The 23504-nt window shown below is 36.0% G+C and overlaps 1 protein-coding gene across 4 annotated transcripts in view; it reads right to left on the reverse strand.

Moving 5' to 3' along the window:
• The window catches only part of TDRD3 (tudor domain containing 3), a 115326-nt gene that overhangs the window by 19915 nt on the left and 71907 nt on the right, over positions 1 to 23504 (reverse strand). For all 4 annotated transcript variants that reach the window (XM_068929686.1, XM_009672477.2, XM_009672475.2 and 1 more), the window contains 4 exons: positions 20520 to 20676; positions 20014 to 20139; positions 7461 to 8299; positions 5363 to 5488 (listed from right to left, as the gene is read on the reverse strand). In XM_068929686.1, coding sequence (XP_068785787.1) covers positions 5363 to 5488; positions 7461 to 8299; positions 20014 to 20139; positions 20520 to 20676 — 1248 coding nt within the window. The remainder of the gene's footprint in view (positions 1 to 5362; positions 5489 to 7460; positions 8300 to 20013; positions 20140 to 20519; positions 20677 to 23504) is intronic.

Consider the following 23504-nt stretch of genomic DNA (forward strand, 5'->3'; position numbering starts at 1 on the left):
AAACGGGTTACCTTCACCACCTTCAAGGGTCAGTTACTTAGCAGATATGTATCTGCTAAGGGCTAGAAACTTTTAAAGGAATATTAACTTAAGATAACAACTTGCGATCATTTGTCTATATTTCAAACTAAAGTCTGAAAAACTATGTAGTTTCTCAGCAGATAGAGGTGCTAAAGAAAACTATTTACTAGTGGTTTATCAGGATAAACGTTTTCCATAACCTTTGTCTTTAAATCCTGCCTCTTGAAAGTAGATACAGGCAAAAAAGAAAACAATTATCCTGATAGAAATGAGAAGAATCAACCTTCAGGTTATGTCTATGTAAAGGAACGTACGATAATGCTCTTCAGAAGTTGTTTGAGACGGCACAAGCAACTGAAATCACCGTATCTATGAAAATGAGATCTCAAAGGCACATCCACGTAAAATAACAATCAAAATCTAAAGTGCTTTACAGAGGGAGAGAGAGAGTCTTTTGTGGAAACCAAGTCCACCCTAGTAAAGCCCAATCTCCTTTGGATTACAAATAAATCAATCAATAAATATATGCCATCATTCAGGAGGAAGGGTAGTCCAAACTACTGAAAAACAGAGCCTTCGCTTAGTTTATTTAGTCAACAAACTGTACAATGACTCTAGAGGTTTTCCTAATGGTATGGAAGCCAAAGTACTTAAAACTTCGGATTTGTGTCTGATGCAACTATTTATGAACAGTTTTGCTACAATAGTCTTAGGACTGGTTAAATAGACTGCAAAATTCTATTTTAACAGCCTAATTTTTAGTATACTCAATGAGGATATAAGCTTGATAAGAGATTCTACCAAGATACAAATGATTTATTGACTCCAGTTACATGATTATTCACAGAGACTTCCTACTTGATATAAAACACAAAAAGAGCATCGCTTCATACTAAGACCATCCAGGGCAAAGAACTGGAGTAGCCATCAAAAAATACACCGAGTCCTTTAAAGTATTTGCCTACTGCAGATCAAGACCCTGGAATTGTGTTCAAAGCTCCCATAAAACAGATAGGTTTTTGCTGGCTGCTTTGGCCTTCGCCAGCCTGAAAGAGGTAGTGGAAATCTTTAACAACGCAGTGGTTTCCAGTGTTGCTCCTTATTTGTTGGAGAAAGGTTCCAGCACCTTCAGAGTATTTGTATTAGCTTACTTCTTTACTTACCTGAAACTGGGGACAGGTATAAGAAGGGCCAGAATTAGAGGTTTTTTGTTTGCTTGTTTGTTTTGCTTTTAAGATTAATCAACACCTGTAGAAGCCCCTATACCTCTGTGAGGTACAAGCCATGACACTACCAAATTTGTGGTCTCAACAGTTCTTAAACAAAAATGCCTGCTAGCATGAATTAACTGTAGTCCAAGACCCTCTGCTAGTTTCTTTCCTTGACTCCTTCCTTATTGGAGGGTCCAGAACAAATTTGCTGTAAAGTGGATTTTCTGTCTGCACAGAACAAAGTAGATTACGGAAGAACTAGGAACATACATATCTTGACAATAATTTCTGCCTTCTAACCTCTTCAGAGAAATACAGTGTAAGATACAGGAAGAGAAGATCAAGCTAAACTACAGACAACATTTTATAACTAGTATTTTTTTAAGTAAAGTTGTATGAAGAAAGAGTTCTTATGACACAGAGTTCTTAGTCAACTCTAACTCACTCTGAGAGGAATTAGAATAAGGTCATGACATACGTAGGTGGTAAAAGAACAATTTTTAATTTCCTTCACACGATAAACAAAAAAAGAAGTGTAAGCGTAAGTGTAAGCGTAAGTGTAACTGAGGAACAAAACCTATTAAATGATTAAGAAAATGTAGAATGTAAAAGAGAAAGCAAGGATTTGGCTTTGGGAGAAAACTGACAAGATAAGCACTTGGGCTATGCTTTTTCATAATTTATTAAGAAAAAAAATACTCCTACAACTTAGAGAATAAAATTAAGACTTAAAGTTTAAAGTATTATCTTGCCTTTATTTAATTTTTCCACACAACAGACTAAGTGAGTCAGAAAGGCCCTTAACATTCCATGCTTTTCAGTTGTTCGCACAATTTTACATCTTTCACAAGGAAAACAAGCAGTTTTTATTTCTACAACGGCTTTGTGCTGAAATTGTTGTTGGGACTATAATATTTTCATTAAGTGACCACCGCTACATTGAGGAAAACAGAAGAATACAGTTTTGTAATCTTACACACAGGAGACTCAAAGAGCTATAAAAGAGTGGAATCTAAATGCAATTTTATTATTAAAAATATTTAGGAATTGCATGACTAATACATATTTTATAAGCACTAAGCAAAAAAAAAGTTTTACTGTTCTTACAAACATGGATATTGTACATGGTTATTCAAAAAATCCTCCCACTAGCTGTTTGATTTACCTTACATGAAATACAGCTTTATCTTCTATATTTTTAGCAGTGAGAAAGAAATAGCAGCATGTTGGCTACTGGACAGGCTGAAAACTCGTAAGGACTCCGGGCAACTGGGCAATGAACACCATATAATCAATTATTAAGGAATCTTAAGATCATCTAGCTATATCTGTTTTCATGAAGGTGGAAAGCAGAATGGATCCGGAGAATATCAGGCACACTGGATGTACATCCAGGAAAAGAAAGAACCTGAAATAATGCGGTCCAGCTCAGTATTAGAATATTAGTGGGTGTAGAGACCTATATGTTAATCAGCAGGGGGTGGAGGGCAGGAGGGAAGAGTTATCTGACCCCTACTAAGAACGTAAAGGATTTTCAGTAAATTTACTATTTCCATTTTGATAATTAGGAAGGTTGCCAGAAGTATATACCAGGAACTCAGATGCTTAAATAGTAGGTATGTCATCAAAAGGAAGTCATCATGATATTTTCATTATTTCATGTGACTAGTTCAGCAGTCTTTCTGCTTTTCTTGCGCTGGTGTGCTTTCACCAGTTTGTTTATTGGCAGGGGGCCAAAAAAAGAGAAAATAATAAAAACACTATTATTGGAGAAAACAATAAAGAATAATCTGAAAATTAGGCTATAAATATATGCATGCCTTGAAATCAAGCCATTAAAGTTTTTTCTAATATCAACAATTCTTTCAAAAAGGACTCAAAATCAGGCAATATTAGGTCATCAGAACTCACATACAGCCTATTTCTATGTTAGTAACAAGTCTTCAATACAGCTGGGTTAAGAAGCCATGTTACCTGGAAGAACTGAAATAAATTCAGCAGAACACTTCTAATAAAACAAGGTCATTGTTGCTGGTAACATAGATTAATGAAAGGAAAGAAGATATATTTTTGAATGCAGTTTATAAAAATCTGATATTTCTTCTCATAAAGAGTAAATATCATAAAGCTACATACATCTTACAGCAAAGAATTAGGTATTAAGCAGCATAAGAATTTCATTTTGCATTTGTGTGCTATCTAGATTTTTATATTGATATGAACACTGAGACACAGAAGCAACCAACAGTGTTCTGCTTAAAAGAACCCTGAGTATCAGAGCATGACTCCAATGAGTGATCAGCTAATCTGCAAATGCAGAATGAGACCTAGAATTAGCATCCAAATACAGAAAAGTGAAGACCAAGGTGCAACTTTCTCCTGCAAAAATCCTACACATGCAAGAATCTCTGCAACAAAACAGTATAACTTTGGAAAGAAACCATAGCACCTTTGTTTACCATGAAGTTGCTGGGTGCCATTTATCTTGCATGACTTTATCCATCTAAACTTACTTGTATGAACTTAAGCTATTCATCTAGGCTCCCTTCAGAGTCAATAGAGAGAAAAAGGCACTTTGAGGAAGGTACCTTTGATCTCTGCACGGACTCAAAGGTCCCCTGAAAATGCTTATTTCTCCCCAAGAACAAAGGAAGCCTCAAAGACTAGGTTAGGATGCAGCATGATGTTATGACTATGCTAGGTCAATGGTAGAACCTTCTCACCACACATTGTCCCACCATTTTGTGTCAGCTTTAACAAACTAAACCTAAAGAAAAAAAAAAAAAACAAAATGGGGAAAAAAAGTTTTCCATCTCATTCAGTTCATCCTGTGGCTGCATGACTGAATGATCTAACATGGAAGGAGAGGGAAGAGGAACATGTGGTCAGAGATGGGCAGAAAAGACACAGCAAAGGACCATAACTTTAGGTTGGCAGCTCACTACTAGATCAACTTAGCCGTAGCATGAAGCCAAGTTATTAGACTGTGAAGACTAACTTCTGTTTGAAGAAATGCCACTCCTCATGATTATTATCAAAAGTGCAAAGAAAAGGCTGATTATTAACCCAGAAAAAGAGGTCAAAATGAGAAGAACAATCTTATAGTAGGAGGTTGGCACCTCACAACTCAGCTAGTAGGACGGAAAAAAACTGATAAAATGAACATTTTCATAGGAGCAGTAATGTATCAGTGGGAAAGAATTTCAGATGTCTTTTGAACTACGAAAGAGACACCATAAGGTCACCTGAGAGCTACAGGCAGTAACTCAAGTTAAAAGATTACTGGTAGGAAACAGGAGTTTACTGCTACAGAGGCTGAACAGCCCTAACATGGCTATATGACCTATATAGGTAGCAAACGAAAATAAGTGCAGTCAACTCATCATTAAAAAAAGGAATCAATATACAAATATGAATACTTTTTGTGCAGCTTTTATAGTAAAAATAAGCAGCAAATTGTGCATTCCTGTTTTTTTTTTTTTAAGTCAACATGTAGTGTTATTTCCATGACATTCACAAATAAAGACTTTTAAAATTCAGCTTCCATAAGGCAAATACATTCTGAATCTCATAAAATAACTAAGTATACACCTCCACCATAATATTTGGTAAAGAAGAAATTATTGAAACACGAATAAAATCATGATACAAAATAAAATAACGATACAAATAGGTATCTATTTTTAGCTATACATAGATATATAGTAAAAACCTTCAGAATATAAATTTAAAAGGCTGATTTCTGATCTTTCCAGAACAAAATATAAGGTATGTAAAACGAAACAGAAATCTGACTTTTAACAATCACTTAGTATTTAACAGAGTAACTACAACTTTTAGAGAGAAAATATGCATAAAACTGTTTATCTGACAGGCATATTAAAGTATTCTTTTTCAAATAATTTTATTATACACGAAAAATACCACACAATATTACACTTTTACCATCAGTAAGAAATTTCATACAGAGCGCTAGAAGTCAGGAAGGTTTTGTTTGTGTATCTGCTTTTTAAGTATTTCTTCCACACTTTATAAATTAGCGCTCTGCATGAATAGCACTCGTTTTAGCAGGATTACATATTTTGTATAGAATATGTAGTTTATATCTTTGTATACAATTTATCACATACCCATGTGTCCGCATGAACGGGCCTGATGTTGCTGAGAAGCACCTCTTCATAATTTCCATAATCACAGAATTTAACAACTGCAGTTGTCCCAGAAGAATGGAGAGCTTCAATTTCTGCCCGGTAGAACTTAAAAGAGAAATTTTCAAAGGTCACAAAATACTACCTGAAATACCACAAACAGTTTCACTACAATTTTTTTTACATACATTCTTACTCATTGTCAGTATTAAATTCTGAGGAAGATCTGTACCAGAAATCTGTATGTTAGACCTTCACAACAGCTTTAAACATGGCCCACGACTGCAAGTACACAGTAGCACAATAAAAATTATGTTTTAACAATGAATTTAGAATAATCATTGAGAATACATGCAGCTTATGAAATTAGAACATTTAAAGTCTTTTTTTTTCATTTGTCTGAAAAGCAAAACAAATTCATGAGTAATACAAATGCTGTTGTATACAGAAAAGTGACTTTTTAAACACATGCCTAATATGCACTTGCTTATACATACACACTTATACACTATGCATGTTAGTATATACTTATTTTTAACACTGACATACTGAAAATGAACTAAAATTAAAAAAAAAAAAATCAGCCCATCAAAAGGTCTTCCCTCTAATCAACCCCAAACTTGACTTTTTGACATTTATTTAAACACTGAAAAGCTAACTTGAACCTACCCGATCACTTTTTATCTTACCGAACACATAGACATCAGTCTGCGAAACTATTTAAACTCAGTACTGTATTTTATCACGACATTTCAAAAACTGTGCTACATGGGAGCAGCAGCATAATCTGGGCTATAACATCCTGCTGTAGTAATACATTTATGACTATTCAAAACAAACAATCCTCAGAAAAACACTATCACCATGAATACTTTGCAGATAAGTTAAAATAAGGTAATCCCAGCCTTATTTTGCAGATTTCATATTTTCCAGTATTTCAACAACTAACATCTCACAAGGATGTAAACACACTTCTCAAACAGGAGACAATTTCATAATACACCATTATATTTCATGCTAATCAATCCACCCAAAACATATATTCATATCTGAAAGAGTCAACCCACTGTATGTGCCTCTCCTCAGTACTAAAATTTTTGCATGCTTTGCTATCTGTTTTAGTCATATAAGCAAAGCAAAAACAAACAAAAATAAAGTCATACTGTTCAGCTATCACGACCTATTTCCAGAAAAACAAGAAGCATTCAAATAACATAACACAAAGTTACAAAAAAACAACAACAACAACAACAACAAAGAAAATGCTGAGAATAAGACCTATTCAACAACAATATTTAAGGTAATTCTCATCTTGGATTGTCAGAAAGAAGTAAAGCCTGAAGAAACAGTCCAAAAAGAACAACAGAGAACTCCTGAAGACATTAATAACAAATCAACAAAAATAGCCTAAAATTCTGTTAAACAAAGGGGGAGAAAGTGGCAAGGAAGTTTCTTGATATAAAACCAATTTTATTAACTGGAAAATAGCTGAGGAAGTATTTAAACTCTAAAAACAAACAAACAAAACTACCACACAGCATAATTCATTTATTCCATAAATTCTAATGATCTAGTGATAATAAAAAGCAAGCTGTTTGCTGTTTCATTTCTGTGATACTGGACATAAAAGAGGCTCTTTTTAATCATCCCCACAGAATGAGGACTCTCCCTTACACTAATAATGGCTGCATGTTGACTCCTCTAGAAAAAAAAGCATCACACATTTTCCACAACAGTCTGCATGGTGAGTACGGCATCCTGGCTTTTGCTCTTTGGAAAATATTACAGGCACCTAGATCCACATGCATCCCTTCAATTTCTAACCATATAAATGAAAGTTAGGAGCTTAGTCATCCTAAACTCAACCTACATCAGAGAAACACAACCATCTCCAAGCTGACTTAATTTAAGCACCTAGTTTCATGCAATGAATTCAAGCCCCATATCTCATCAACAGAACAAGATGCCAGCCAAGATGCAAATTACACACCTACAAACAAAACTCTTTGTCTTTGTGCTAGGTGAAAAATAAAATGTTAAAGATACAATCTGAAGTCCTTTTTATTTAACTAAGGCATACCTTGTTGTCTTCCCAATAAAGAGCAAAACATTCATCCCCTGGTCTCCAACTTTTCCCATACTCCACATGAATCGATGGTTCTAATATTTTCTCTGGTTTGATGGGCCCAGATCTCCTTTTGGGCCCAGTGTTGTAGTACAACATTTTGTCATCAAAAGATGGAACCGTAGCAGGTCCTGATGATTTGATAGGTCCTACTCGTCTTCCCTTCTGATGGTGCTCAGTATCTCCATTTGGTACAGCATTAAAATTTTCAGTTCTAGCAGGATTCTGGTAATCATTATTCACACCAAAATGTTGCTCACTTTTTAATGCAAAGGTTTCACTACTTATTGTTCGTGCCTTCCTATCACAAAAATTTTCAGAACTGTGTATTTGGTTTTCCCTTTTCCCACGTTTCTGGTTATTGTTGTCTGTGATATCTTGAGCAGCACAGTTCTCCTTGAGTTCTGTGAATGACGCCCCTTTTCCTATTCTGTTTTGCATATTGTAATCCCTTTTTCTAAAAGAAATATCACTCTGGTGAGTGCCTGTGGAATAACCCAAATCCTTCGGCCTGTCATTTCTAGGATAATGTCTCTCATTTTTATTTTTTTCATCTGTCCACTGTTCTAAAGAGCTGTGCCTTTCAGGACCTCTGCTTCTTGGTAACCCACCACCTTCCAAAGCCTGCCTTGAATTTTGAATATCCCTTTGAAAACGAGGGGGTTTCTCATTCCTTGATTGTCTCATGTCATTGCGAGAAATATGCCTTGAATGGTTCTCTTTGATGCCATTCTGCTCTGTATTCAGAACTTTGTGTTGTACTTGATGCGGTGGCTGAAATTGCAATTTTGGTTCTACAAAGAAAAAGATATTATTTCAATTATTAAAATATATCACATAAAAACATTTTTGAAGTACTCTTTCAGATACTAATAAAAAAAAATAGGACTATTTAGAAAAGTAAGTAGTATTCATCTTTGTGGTATAGAAATTGAATGTAAACCAAGAGTTAGCAGAAAAGACATTTGAACTGTAGATTATAATTCCTAGTTACTAGAAAGCATATACCCTCTGCAGTACTTAGAAACAAACAGCCTATCAGTATGAGGAATGCTGGACACAAATTTGCAAGAGGTTACTCATTTCTCCCCATGGGCATCAGGAACTTGCTTGAATAACAGTAATTTAAGAAAAAGAAATAGAATTCCAACGTGGAGAAAGGAGGAGAGAAGAAAATAAGGGGAAAAACAGAAGATTTATCACCCCAGTTGAAACTTGTTGTAAAAATAGCTTGTTTCTCCAGCATAACAAAGACAAGACATAGACATGATAAAATGAACACAGCTGACAAACTGCAGCTAATGGGTACAACATACAGAACTCTTAAGACCCTGATCAATGGGCCATAACAGGAACCACTCAACCTTAATCTTCAGAGATTCAACTGGAATTTCAACTGACAAGAAGAAAAACAAGATTATCATGGATCTCACAGGAAGGAGCAAACTTACTATGAGACATTAGAGGGGGATTCTGAGACTGTGTGAAACTTATTATGGGATAGTTATGGAAAAAGCCAAAGGAAAGAAAAAGGAAAAAAATCAAGGTGAATTCAGAAGGAACAGGCATGAGAAAATGAAGAATGAATAGGATAAAACAGGACCATCACAAGTAAACAGGCTCCTCATCAGTGTTCTTGTCTGGCCAACTCCTGCACCTGATCTCTTCCATCTTCTTATTTACGAACTTCAAACTATTTTCTGTGTGACCAAGTTCTCTATTTTGTGTGTTTGCATGTCTGTGCGTACACATATTTTGGATCTGCTGGTGAATTTTAGGCTGGAGAAGCTGGCGAGTAGGACAGAGAGAGATCTTGAAGAGATCTGGAAGCTGGACACTGGAGACCACAGGTCTGAAGGTCATCTACCAGAGAGATCAAGGGTTTGGGGACAGATACTGGATGTGTGTGACTATGTGCATGTAACCTACCTGCAAACTTCAGGCTAGACTAGCTGGCAAGTTAGAAAAGTTCACAGAGCTGGTTACCAGAGACCAAGGGCCTAGGGACCAGATACAAGAGACACCCATGTGAGTATGTGCATGTGGGTGGTTGGGAGCGAGGATGCTCAAGATCTTCAGAAATATTAATAGATTTTTCCCCTAGAAAACTTAATGAAAAACAAAACTGTCATCCAAGCATTATACATGCACTAAATCAAGCACTTGGAAAATATTTAATGTCTTAATTAAACATGATTAGAGGAATTTAAGTTTGCAATATTCTCTCAACATTGTGGCCATACCATCTTCTCTTCAAGACTCTTGTGTGGGGATTTATTTTTTGACTACTTATGATGTTCTTGTAGCTCAGATTGTACTTCAGGGACATAAACCAGAAACACACTTAATTATATGCCTAACTTTCAGCACACACATCCACTTTGTACATGAGTAACACCATGGGCATTAGTCAGCTTAGAAAGATCCTAGAAAACATAACAAGGGCTAAATCTTTAAATATCAGGCACTCCTGGGCATTACAAGGCACATAAGAATACCTGGGTCCTTTTTTTAAGCCCCATCAACACAGGCAGGTAGGGAACAGAGACACAGAGAGGCAGCAGGCATGACTGTGCTCCCTTAAAATTGCTGAGCAGTAACCTACAGATGTTCTACAGATGCAGAAAGCATCTTTCTGCGCTTTCTTCCACCTCTTTGACTTTCTTTCCATTAAAAAGCTACAAGCTTTCTTATGAGAGATAGTATTTCTGTCTATAGGGGGGAAAAAAAAAGTCTTTAAAATGTAGAAGGAACATAATTCAGAACTCGAATGCCATTCAGCTACTTAACAGGAATTATTTGTAAGATAGGATTTAAAAAAAGCAAGTTTCATTTACAGTTATAACCTACTATTCTGAAAAGAAGTATGGGGATTAAAAAGAGTGTAACAGCTAAGAAAAAAAAAGACAGCATCACATCTAAATGTCGATACAAATAGATTCATACAGAATTAAGTACTTACTGGAAAAATTCATAAAACCTTGTTTCAGGCAACAGACATTTTAACAGGATGTTAACAGAAAAGGCCAACTGTTACAAATTTAAGTAAAAATAAATTTCTAATGTATTCATTGTAAACAAATAGTAGGATGACAGGATGCTCAAATAAGCTATTTCTTCCCAATATAATGTGATCATGATGTAAAAGCCACAACTTAAGGTGTATCTGAATTTTCAGTTATAGATTTAAAAAAAATATATACAGGAAGATTCAAACAGTACTAAATGTTAAACAGTATGGGAAGAGATTAGAGGATTTCAAAACAGTGAATGTAAGCACCTTCTTTCGAGACCTATTTACTGTCACATGCAAAGAGTGGCTTATAAAACACTTGAGATATTTTCATATTCTAACCTTAAGAAGCACAAAGCGTGGCAAACTGATGTTTTCTAAGGACATTCAACTACTGTGGCAAAAATGCACTGGCTTCTCAGTGGACTACATCACTCTCCACAACAGCCTTGAATTAGCAGGACATATTAACCTATTGTTTAACGTTCAAACACCATCCTTTTCCAAAAGAAAACTGCTAAATAACAGTAAATGTTAGTTTGTCACTCACGCAACAAAAAAGTCTATAAATCGATAAAAATATTTTCTTAATTTGTGCTGTCTGATCTGATCACTAAATAATTGAAATGAATCTAAGCAATCTTTAATAGAAAGAGTTAAGAGAGGTTAATTAGAGATTCCCTCTTCTTGCAGCAGCAGTAGTTCCTTACAGAAGCGCTGTTCCTTGCTTCTACTTCTTGCCCACCTCCAACAAACCAATAGCTAAAGTTCCCAGAAAAGTAATAGTTTCTGTAGAGTAGAGATCCAACTACTACTAATTTGGCACTTGGCAAAAAATATGATACGCTATTCTGTCAAACAGCAAGACACATAGCCCAGCCATTATCATTGTAACTAGAAGTTTGGGAAAATAATCTGGAAAAATTCCATTTCAAAATTAATGACAAAGTTTGTGTCTTCTGCTGCGTAGTTTTAAGGCAGCTATTGCAGCTTCTCACTTAAAAACTGTCGCTTAGTTATTTTAGTCATTTAAGCTTTTGTATGTGATGTTCCTGAGAAGATTGCACAGAAGCGATCATGTTCTCGTTTGAAAAAAGCAACAGGAATTGATCCCAGCCAATGCAATAATAAAAAAAAAATAAAAACAAAATAAAAAATTGCATAATAAAAACTATACATAATGGCATTTACGAATTACAGTTTCCTGTAGCGCTCTCCTGTGGATTCTCTCATGTTCAATTATGTGGTTAAACTTAGAAAGGCAATAGCCTTTCCCACACCAGGGGCACTTATTTGGGCTTCTCCTTCCGACTTGGCTTCTATTTTTAGGCAACTTGATGACAGTATTTCTTTGAAACATCTACCCCTAAAGCAAGTTTCATCTCAAATTGGCCAGAAGGTTCAAAAATTAGAGGGAAAGTAATAGCACATCTGCATTTGCCTCACATCTCAGAGTAAAATTCCAGTTTACTAAAGAGAGAGTGTTTATCAAGTTACATAAACACTATCAATATCACCTTCTGTAAAATACAGAACGAACACGGAGTAACCGGAACCTTAGTTCTGTGCTCCAGTTGGGGGGGGGGGGGGGGGAAGAGGAAGAAGGAAAAAAGTGGAAGCTGTCTACAGTACTAAGGTAAAAACCATACAAATAGAGAAAGTGGTGAAAAATGATTCTATAGTTGCATTCATTACAAATTAAAATTTACAGGATTAAATGACTTTAAAAAAAATCAAAATAAAGGACAGGAACTATACTGTAACTTTTTATTACTCTTCAAAAATACGGAATTTAATATATTTCTTTTCTGTATCTGAAGTTACTGACAGAACACAAAAGTCTCCTAACCTCTGCTGCTCATGGCAATATATATTACTACAACAGAAATGAGTTTGCTTTCTTTGATAGTCACAATTAACATTGAATAACTTTCGATTTTTAGAAGCTGCATAATGGATATAACGTTATTTTGTAATTCAGATCTCTTTCATTCAAATGCAATGCATTCATTGAAAACACAGCTACTAAACAGTGAGCTCGAAATTTAAAAAAATTCTCTTTAAGTCAGAGAAATTTGAGACTCATGTTTTTTCCCCTAGTTTTTTCTCCTCAGAAAATTCCCATAAATTGTCTTACCAAGAAATGAAACAAATATTTTTTTAAATTATACTTTACTGTATTCACGTATTTCAAAACTTTAATTAATTTAGGAAATATATAGAATATAATGGATTAAAGGAAGAAAAAGATTTCTGAGATTAGATAAGATGTGCTAGTGCTAGACTGTCCTCTATTGTAAAAACAGAAGTTAGTGTATTAAAAAAAAGCACCATGGTTTGTCTCAAGCATAAAAATTTAAGCAGCAGATAAATTAAAAGAAAGGAAGTGCCTTGTCCCTTGGGAGAACTCCTAGGGCTGGGTTCTCCAAGTGCTCTGGTGTGAAGCCCGCTGCCTCTGCTAAGAGTTCACTCTCCATTAGCAGAGAAGTCCTCTGAGTGACCATTTGGTGAGGTGTTAAGAATAATATAATAATCTCAGAGGGTTGTGGTGAATGGCGCAGAGTCTAGCTGGAGGCCTGTGGCTAGCGGTGTCCCCCAGGGGTCAGTCCTGGGTCCAGTCTTGTTCAATATATTCATCAATGACCTGGAGGAAGGGACAGAGGGCACCCTCAGCAAGTTTGCTGATGATACTAAACTGGGGGGAGAGGCTAACACACCAGAAGACTGTGCTGCCATTCAGAGGGACCTGGACAGGCTGGAGAGCTGGGCGGAGAGAAACCTCCTGAAGTTCCACAAAGGCAAGTGCAGGGCCCTCCACCTAGGGAGGAATAATCCCACGCACCAGGACAGGCTGGGGGTTGACCTGCTGGAAAGCAGCTCTGCAGAAAAGCACCTGGGAGTGCTGGTGGACAACAAGTTGACCATGAGCGAGCAGTGTGCCCTTGTGGCCAAGAAGGCCAAGGGTCTCCTGGGGTGCCTTGGGCAGAGTGTTGCCAGCAGGTGGAGGGAGGTGATCCTGCCCCCCTCCTCAGCCCTGGGGAGGCCTCACCTGGAGTCCTGGGTCCAATTCTGGGCTCCCCAGGACAAGAGAGACATGGCACTACTGCAGAGAGTCCAGCGGAGGGCTACCAAGATGCTGAGGGGGCTGGAGCACCTCTCCTATGAAGAAAGGCTGCGAGACCTGGGCCTGTTCAGCCTGGAGAAGAGAAGATTGAGAGGCGATCTCATCAATGTGTACAATATCTGAAGGGGGCGTGTCAAGAGGATGAGGCCAGCCTCTTCTCCATGGTGCCCAGCGACAGGACAAGAGGCAATGGGCAGAAACTGAACCACAGGAAGTTCCATCTGAACCTGAGCAAAAAAGTTCTTCACTGTGAGGGTGACAGAGCACTGGCACAGGTTGCCCAGAGAGGTAGTGGAGTCTCCTTCTCTGGAAGATCTTCAAAACCCGTCTGGATGTGATCCTGGGCAATGTGCTCTAGCCGACCCTGCTTGAGCAGGAGGGTGGGGAGTCTAGAAGATCTCCAGAGGTCCCTTCCAACCTAAATCATTCTGTGATTCTGTAATATGACGCCATAAGAAAATCCGTACTACAGGCAACTGTTTGAAAGCCTCCTACATGGTCCAGGTCTCTGCTTGCATATATGCAGGAGTTTTGTTTTAACAGAAGGAGTGTGAAGTGTCTACCCCAAGCACAGCCTGTTTCTTAGAGGATGGAAGAGGAAATTCTGAACAACTAAAAATATTTTGGCCTTCTATGTCATGGGTCAATGCTCTAATCAGAATAATCACTATGAGCACATCACTGACTCCAATAAAAAAAATATATATTTTTTTTTAAAAATTCATCTTTGCTTGGGTTTTTCAAAGGGGTAAGTGTCTACCAAAAGTTGTCATGGATTTGGATTCTAAGCAAGCTTTCAAACCCTAAGAACTAAAGAGAGATGCAACATCAGAAACACAGCCAGGTTCTCAGCACTTTTGTTCATTTCTGGTTCTTCCTTAATTCTTCAGTTAGAATCTCCTGGCACTATTTTGTTTTCCTTAAAAATTCCCATGTTTGCATTTTCTTCTCTAGCTGGTAAAGATGGATGAATTGCGCCCCATAACAAAAGAAAATTAGAAAAAAAGGTTGTGTTCAGTAACAGAAATAATCTAAGCAAAGGAAGCAAACAAATGAGGCAAGTTACAGCAATTTTGTCTAGCATTCTTGCATATCTCTCATAGTCAGCAGCTTTCTCTCTCCAAGTCAAGGCTCAAACTACTCTTTCAACAAAAAAAACAACCTTCAGAAGTGATACAAAACATTTAAAGCAAAGAAATTCTGTAGTATATAACAGTGGGTTTTTTTTAAAAATTCTATGCATTTCTTTTAAAGAAAGTATGTTTTACTAGATACTACGTTTAACCTGTTAAAGAATTAGTTGATTATATGAGAGTCAGGTATTAAATAATTTTGACAGCAGTAATTACTGAAAAGTAAAACAATACTTCATTAACTGTGAAAAATGAGAGGATGTGGAAAAAAACACTCACAGAAAAAGACTTACAGAAAAAAGATTATACATCTTATTTTCTTATAACTAATTTGTGCATATTAAAAAAATCTTAATGTGCTTTCTTATCTCTAAAAAGCAATAAAAGCGTCTCTTGAACACAATACAAGTCTATTTTAATTCATGAACATTCATCTCCTCGTCTAAACAGGAAAAAGGTAGCAAATCAAAGACAACAAATTAAACAACTGCTTTGCAGTTCCCGCTCATGAACTGAACCACCTAGCCTTGTAATTACAAATTCAAAAGTAAACTTTTAAATTCTCAGTCAACAGTACCTAGGTTTCAGATGGAATAAGAACCAGTAGATAAGAAGAGCAAGGAGGAATGATCAGAGAAAAGCAAATCAATCCTCTGTGTGTTTGAGAAAAAATAATTTTTCTTTACAAATACTTTCTCCCCAGACCACATACACCATTTTGAAAAAAGTGTGGTGCAGCACAGAATTAAAAAATATCTATCCCAGTTCAGAAAAATCTCCTTTTTTTTGGCTCCTACCTAGATACTCAGTTATTTAGAAGAAATTAAAAGCTGTCTTAAGAGTATAGACTGCGCTCCTGATCATAAGCTTTAGAGTAATGATTGGAGTGCCCTGTATTCACAACTGTCCCTACACAAAGGCTTTTAAAAACATGATTATGTTCATTACTTGAACACACTTTCATGAAATTGTATCAGCCAATGCAGAACATTTGTGTATTTGAAATATATTCGGTATTTTTAAATGTGTGTTAAATTTCTAAAATGAGTAGCAAAGACTTATGATATAAATGTTATATCTACAACTATCTAAATTTTTATTTTTAAAAAAGTTATAACATTGTGGCTACATAAACCGTAAACAACATAAGAAAGGAGCTCTATTATTATTTTTCCACTTTTTATAAACTATTTCAGTAAGATCTAGAAAACAACTAGAATATAAAACACTACTTATCTAAAGAGAGACAGTTGCAATGACACTCAACCAAATTTCAGCAATAATATAGCATTTACTAGCCAAAGAACTATAGAGCTATCACATTTTCTAAGCAAATGTATTTCTGTTAATAGACCCAAGAACATCATAAAAACGTTTGGTGAACTCTAAAGGGCTCCAAGTGCATCTAATTGTGCCAGCCGACACCTGGCTTTGCCAGCTGCTCCACTGGCTAGTGGGCCCAACTGTTGCAAGTTTTCTATAACAGAACACGCACCCTTTTGCTTTGCTGCCTCTTCCTCTTTCTTCGATGACGGAATTCCCTGCACAGCTTCAGAAACCCAATTTTTAGACTGCTCTGTTCCTTCCCACCTGACTTTCGGTTGCTACAGGCTGCAAGAAGTACTCAAGGATATTAATACAAAATGCTACGCTGCATGAGGAGATAGCAACTGTAAATGCACAGCTTCACAACGCTGCATGAGGAGATAGCAACTGTAAATGCACAGCTTCACAAAAATGATTCATAAAAAAATACACCATACATTTAATGGGAAGCAGATAATCAAAATATTTCTCACAGAAAACTAGGTTTCTGATGCACTGATGCAGTCTATGCAACTTCATTTTATATTTCTAATTCAATAATGAACACCTCAAACATAAATACACTGCTAGACAAATAAGCATAAATGTACTGTGATAGGAATACAGGGCACATTTTATAATATGAATAAGCTACAAACAGAAATAACATTCAAAAAAGATCTCTCTCCACTAACCAGAACGATGAAGATGATTTACTGTATTTCAGGTGCAGGCACCTGCTGACATTACAGCTGTTCGTACCTTTTTACAGCAACAGTCAAGCAGAGCAACATTTCAGCAATTTGCATCTGTGCTAAATGGGAAAGCTAACTCACATATGATTCTATTCCCTCCTTCAGCACTCACGTAACCTCATTAACATTAATTAGAACTGTGTATACACCTTAGAGAAAAAATTATTTCTATTTGTAAATTATAAACATCTTTTTTTCTTATAAACTGTAACCATACAGTCTTGGCTACGGCGATTAGGGACAGCTCCAGACCAACACACCAAGGAGTGACACTCCTTTCTAGAAGGGTTAGATGAACGCCCTTTTCATTTAAGCTTCATTTTTATCTTTCAAATACATTTTGTAGTAGGGACTACTACAAAGGCCTAGGAAAAGCTTCATTGATTCAGATGATGTGATTCTTTTAATATGTTTCTACTGTATTACTACTGCCAGACTAAGAGCAGGTAAAGAGAAATGATCGCTTTTTAATATGGGTCACATTTCTACCAAGAGGAATTTCGAGAAACTGTCTAGTTTGATTTACTAAAAAAAGACAGGAATTAAGTTTTTTGTTTACTAACTCAACAATGGTCTCTTTCTAGAACTACAACATCAGAATTCTTTGAAGATGAATGTTGGAGATTGCAGCAACTAATCTGGCTACTACCAAGTACATTTTGGCATTGATATTTAACTGTTCTTTAACATTTTACAGCTTTTATTATAGGCATTATCTCCCTTTTCCTAATCTGCAATTTCCTGCATGCCTTTAACAGCTAACATGAAAGTGTTACTTGTTTGCTTTAACTTATAAACCCAAAAACTTAACATTGGTTTTCCCAAAGCTCAAAAAAATCTGCTTTCATTCTAAAAAGATAATACGTCAAATTCTACTAAACAAAGCACTTCCAAATCAGTGGTGTAAGAAACCATATTCACATACAAAAGTCTCAATAGCAGTCAACAGTAAGTTGGTTGGATCAGTCCTGAAGGTTACATTTCCTCAAATATTCCACAAGTATCCTTTTACTTTGACAACAGTCCATCCTAATTTTATAATATTCCATCCTTGAGCCACAAAAGTGCCTCTGCCAATTTCCTCACATTTTTAGCAGTCTGTAATCAATAAGATGCTTTTGATTGCATGTTCTTATGTTCAGTTATCAACAAAAAATGTTTGCTGCACACAAACTGGCTTCCTACACAGGAAATGAAACAGAGTGCCAAATTAGCAAATAAATTAAAGGGCAGTCTGAGAAGTCCATGAAATCATGAAAAGTCATACTATTAGGTCAGTTGCTAAAGACAGACAAAAGAATCAAAGTAATAAATATCTGCATACATTTATGCTCTATACAAATTCATAAATGCAATTCATAAATACATAGGAACCTGAATTTATCAACAGAACTCCTGGATTTCATTGAGTTACCCATTCTCTTAGCTTAAGTGTTTAAAGCTAATCAAATAAGATAAATGAGATTTGCTATTCTGAAGTCACATTATAATTTTCAAATATGGATACATCTTTTCTTTCCCTCAGATTTTCAGTAATCTAAAATGAAATCCAGAACAGGAGCTCAATACACTAGCTCCTATCGAGATGGGTAGATGTGTTCCAAAACTTTGACAGATTTGTAACCCATGGAAATATTTTATGTTTACCTTATGACTACTTCCAAAAAAGTAAACATCTAGTGAGAGACTTTATCAATAGATTAACATAATATCTTGCTCATTTTATCAAGTGAAGGGAGGAAGAAAAGAATTTAAACATTTTTAGAGAAATCCTTTTAAACAGCATTCTAAAAAATAAATTTGTCATCCCTATAATAGGAAGAATGAAATTAAAACCTGTTTTCACCAAGTATTTTCTTTTTAATTTTCTGATAAATGCCACCTTTTGTTCAACTTTTGCCCACATTCCAACAAGTCTGTTTTCCTTTTTCCACATTAGTCCTTTTTTTTTTTTTTTTTTTTTTTAATTTTAACTCCAAATCCAGTGAGAATAAACAAAGCAGGAGTCAAGGTCCATTACTAACAGTCAACAAAAAATAATTTGAAACTTAAGTTGAAATCCTTATATATAAATGCAGAGATTCTTTGAACACATTAATTCTTTAGAGAACTGCAAAATATCAAATGGTTCACGTAAGTTATTAGTATGATGCTATTTTTCATTCTTTTATAAAAACATATGATTTCTTAGAGAGAAAAAAGATATCATAATATGAAGTTTTGTGATAAAATATCTTCTTGCATTAACTTAATTCTCATTTCATGACCACTGAAACACCTTCAAGGCTCTACCCAAAACAACAAAAGATGTCAACTTATTGCTCAGCTTACTTTTAAACTATTAAAGTTTTACTTTAATACTACAGCAGGCTCTAGAGACCTCGGGCTGCATGGAGTTTCCACTTTTTTATTTATTTATTTTTTTTTTAAATGCATCTGTTACTGCTTCCAAATTACTGAATAGTTTAGACCTAAACAGATACCTGATCTGAAGACTAAATCCTTACATGGCCGCTGAAGAAAAGACTGAAAGGACATTAAGGAAAAAAAATCTTTCACATTAAATCTTTGAAATAATTAGGATTCCCCTCTTTCTAAGATCCTGCATTTCCTCAGTCCCTATAGTTATTAAACAGGCAAATCATGAGAAGATGGTAATTTAATATTTTGCAAAGGAAAAAAAAAAAAAAAAAAAGTTTACCTGTCCGGATTGAGAGAACTGAGAAACATTTCAGCTTTCCACCATTACTAAATTCTTAACTGAGCACCAGGCAGAACGTAATATTTATAAGCTGAGGAAACAGGATTGGTGTTTGTTTGTTTTTTTTAATTACTTCTTAAGAACAAGAAAGCCCATTAAAGCCAACAAAGATTGCAAGCGCCTTTAACTAATTAGATTAACACGCAAAGATTTATCCCATCTAATTTTGAAATGACTGACTTTTAGACATCTAAGCCTGAAACAATCACCCTAAGTTCTTCTAGAGTCAGGTGAGAAATACGAACTGCCACAGTGCAATTTATTTGACCTTTCTTCAGAAGGGATGAATAGCTCACCAGCCCTCCCCATTTCTTACTGCTGACTTCTAACAGCACTTCTATACGGCCAAGGTAGGACAAAGAATTCCACCAACGCTGTCCAATATTAGTTCCAGATACATTAATTTCAATAACTTACCCTCAACTGTTAAAGTACCCATTTTGGATTCTAAGAAATCAAACAATGTGCTTGGTGCAGACGGTCTGGCATTTCCTAGCTCTTCTTCATCATCAGGTCTTATTCGGCCTCGACCCTTTCCTTTACCTGCAAACATCAAATAAAAGTTATTTGGGGATGAGGGAAGAAGAAAAAACAAACAAGTGTCCTACTTCTTTTTAGTACACATAATACATAAAACGTTTGTATTTTCTACCTTAAAAAAAAATCAACTAAAGACAATATCAATCTAGATATTTTCCTGTTAAGGACATTCAAAAATACGTGACTTAAATTTCAAAAACTTTGATAAGAATATAATACACAGATCTTTTCCAAGTATTTGCTCTTAGGTTTGCAATGCATTGTAACGTGTGAGCAAAGTAATATGTAGATATGCTCGTTCATAACCACATTAGCAATCCACCAAACACATATTGCTTTACTCATGAACATTTTGTTCTAAAGCACTTCTTTACAAGTTGTACCTCTAGGTGGTGGTCCCTGAACGGGTTTCTGTTTACTGCTGTTCAGAAGAAAATTTAATGCCGCCTCTAGGCTGTTACTGTTATCCATAAGCGCCTGCCTTGCTGCTTCTTTGCTGAAACCCATTTCTGTTATATGTTTTAGAGCCTTTTCATCAACCTGAAATAAAAGATATACACAGAACTCTTTGTAAGTTGCAACAGAGACTCTATAAAAACACCAGATTTGTCTGTAATTGTACATTAATACTTAATTAAAACACTAATTCATATTTCATTGACAATATGTACTTCAGTCTTTTATATACTCTTTACAAATAAGCTCTCTTAGGTCTAAAAATCAGCTAGCAGAGATTTTATCATTTTTAATTCATCATTTTTCAGTTTTAATATTAGGTGGTTTCAAATAGAAATTCCCTCAGTCTACCTCTGTCACTGCACAGTGTCTGACAGACACTAATATACTTTCTCTTAGATGAAAAAAGAAGGAATCTTTCAAAACAGTACTGGTATAAAAACAAGACTTTTGCTCCTGTTTGAACCCTTTGACAGCTCTTACAAACAACACAAAACCCAGTTATGTATTTCTTAAAATATGGAGAACATGCAATCACTGCTCTGCAGAAGAAAGCCAAGAAATACAAAGAACTTTATTCTTCAAAAATACAGGCTCTCTCATTTCAAGCTGTATAGAATATAGTGACAGAAAGGTAAAGTAAGAATCACAGAGCGCGAATTATAGAAAATAAGCTTACATCTGCACCGTGCTTAAAGGTCCGAGCTGCTGTCTCTTATACTGCAGATAGACCTACATACACTGAACATGAAGTGAGCGGGGAAGGGGAGGCAGGGGGAAGACTCCTGCTTTCCAAAGATCTCTGGCAGGCCCTCTGCCCTTCCTTATCCCACACCCAACCAAAATTCAAAATGAAGCCAGTTATCCATCCACTGCAACAGCTGTAACCAAGCCCATTCTTAACTGGAGTCCTATGATCAGTGAAACAAGTAGCCAACACGTGCCACAATAACAGTACAGCAGCCATAAAAGGCAACAAACTCACTCTTTAAGACACACAATTCATTCTTCCTCTCACTGCTTAAATGAATTTTCCTTTTTTTTTTCCTAAAATAATTTAAATTAAAACCATAAGAGAACTGCCAAAAAGATAACATTTGGCCCCAACTTCCCCTGCTTCCATTGTTTCATGATGCAACTACTTCATCCCTCATGTCCTCCTGATATTTGATATGTCCACTCTTAGCTCCAGACAGACTGTGTGCTCTGGAACAACAGATGTATGCAGGTCTCCTTTGGAGCACAGATCCAAAATCGGAGCCTGTGGTTGCTATCTCAACACAGACATTTTAGCAAGCCAGATGTAAGAATTCAAATAATATTCAAATCATTGTTATGTGCAAGATATAACTTTGTAGGGTTTGGATAAAACTTTTACACGCTTGGTTGAGTTAACTCCAGCTGTTTCATGTACCTTTCTTCATTCCCAAACTCATCAGCAATATTCTTGAATCAAATGTCCACAGAAGGAACGAATAAAGGAATGGCAACTACTAAGGTCTTCAAGATCCAGAAGGGCAAGAAAGATCTTGTAAATGTCTACAGGGATAGTCATCCCACTCGGGTTTACTTTCAGTTGCATAAAACTCCCATTTTTAGAGGGGGTTTTTTGCTTGTTTTTGTTTTGTTTCTTTTTTAAAATCATAAAATATAATGGATCCTCATCCTGTCCATTCTCCTAGATTCTGCTGCAAAGAGGGCTCAGTAAAGGGGGTTCTGATGTGCCACTTGCTACTTCCTCAGCAAATCCGTTTCATTTTTCTCTTTCTCGCAGGTACAGTAGCTGTTTTGAATGAGAAGAGAAATTCTAGCTTACACTACTGCTGCACCACACCTCATTTTAGTGGTGGAAGCTCACCAACTTGTCTGTTGATGCACATGACAGCTATGCTCATGAAGGACTGGCAAGAAATGAAAATGCATATGCACAGCACCTTTGCTCTGAGCTGTGCAGATATAATCTTGGGTAGGTCACAATTTGAGACCCAAGAGAGAAGCAATCTCCCAGATACAAAGACTGTTCAAAAAAGAAGGTAATATCTGATGCCTCTGTGGATGTCAAAAATCTCTCCCTTCAACTTTATTTATACAGCACATATCTTGTCAGTTCTCAGATATAAAACCAGGAAAAAAAGGAAAATTAGACTTGGACATATACTAGGAGGACTGTAGGGAGCAGGAAAACCACTTAAGTAATCTATTGTCTATCCACAAAGGAACAGGAGAAATTATTTCTTTTTCTCTTATTTTGCTGGCGATGATACAGTGCTTCAGGTTTTGCTGAAGGTGTAACACATCAAATGCATTAAAAAACCTTTACTCGTTAAACATACACACACATACAAGTCAACAATCAAACCAACTTGATATCACAGTTCCAAGAGACAAAACAAATTTATTATCCATAGTCTTTAAGATCTAAAATGATTACATAAAATGGAAAAGGAGTTTCTAGATTTACTGGCTTCATATTTGCTTCTTGTGAAAAGCAACTAGAAATGTTAAATACAGTTTCGTTTAAGTTGCAAGTATTGTTATTTTACAGTGTACTGTGAGATAATTTTCTTGCAATTCACAGAAAAAAGCAAAGAATACTTTAAACATAAGTTTTAGCCATCGTTTTAAATCATGTGGGACTTTTTTTTTTTTCCAGTCTATTTAGGTAGACACCATTTCTGTCTCAAGACAGGTAGACGCCATTTAGGTTCTTAAGAATGACATGGCATCACTGGTCCTACCCTGGGCAGAGGAGTGATTATATGATCTCCTGACACCCTTCCAGCCCATTTTTCTACAATTCCGTATTTGACATTTCCAAGCACACTGCTAGAGGCAGCCATCTTGTTGAAAGGAGATGGCACTTACAATACAAACAAAATTAAAACTGGCAGTTACCGTCCCTAAATGTCTTG

The sequence above is a fragment of the Struthio camelus genome, chromosome 1, assembly GCF_040807025.1.
Source record: "Struthio camelus isolate bStrCam1 chromosome 1, bStrCam1.hap1, whole genome shotgun sequence".
NCBI lineage: Eukaryota > Metazoa > Chordata > Aves > Struthioniformes > Struthionidae > Struthio > Struthio camelus.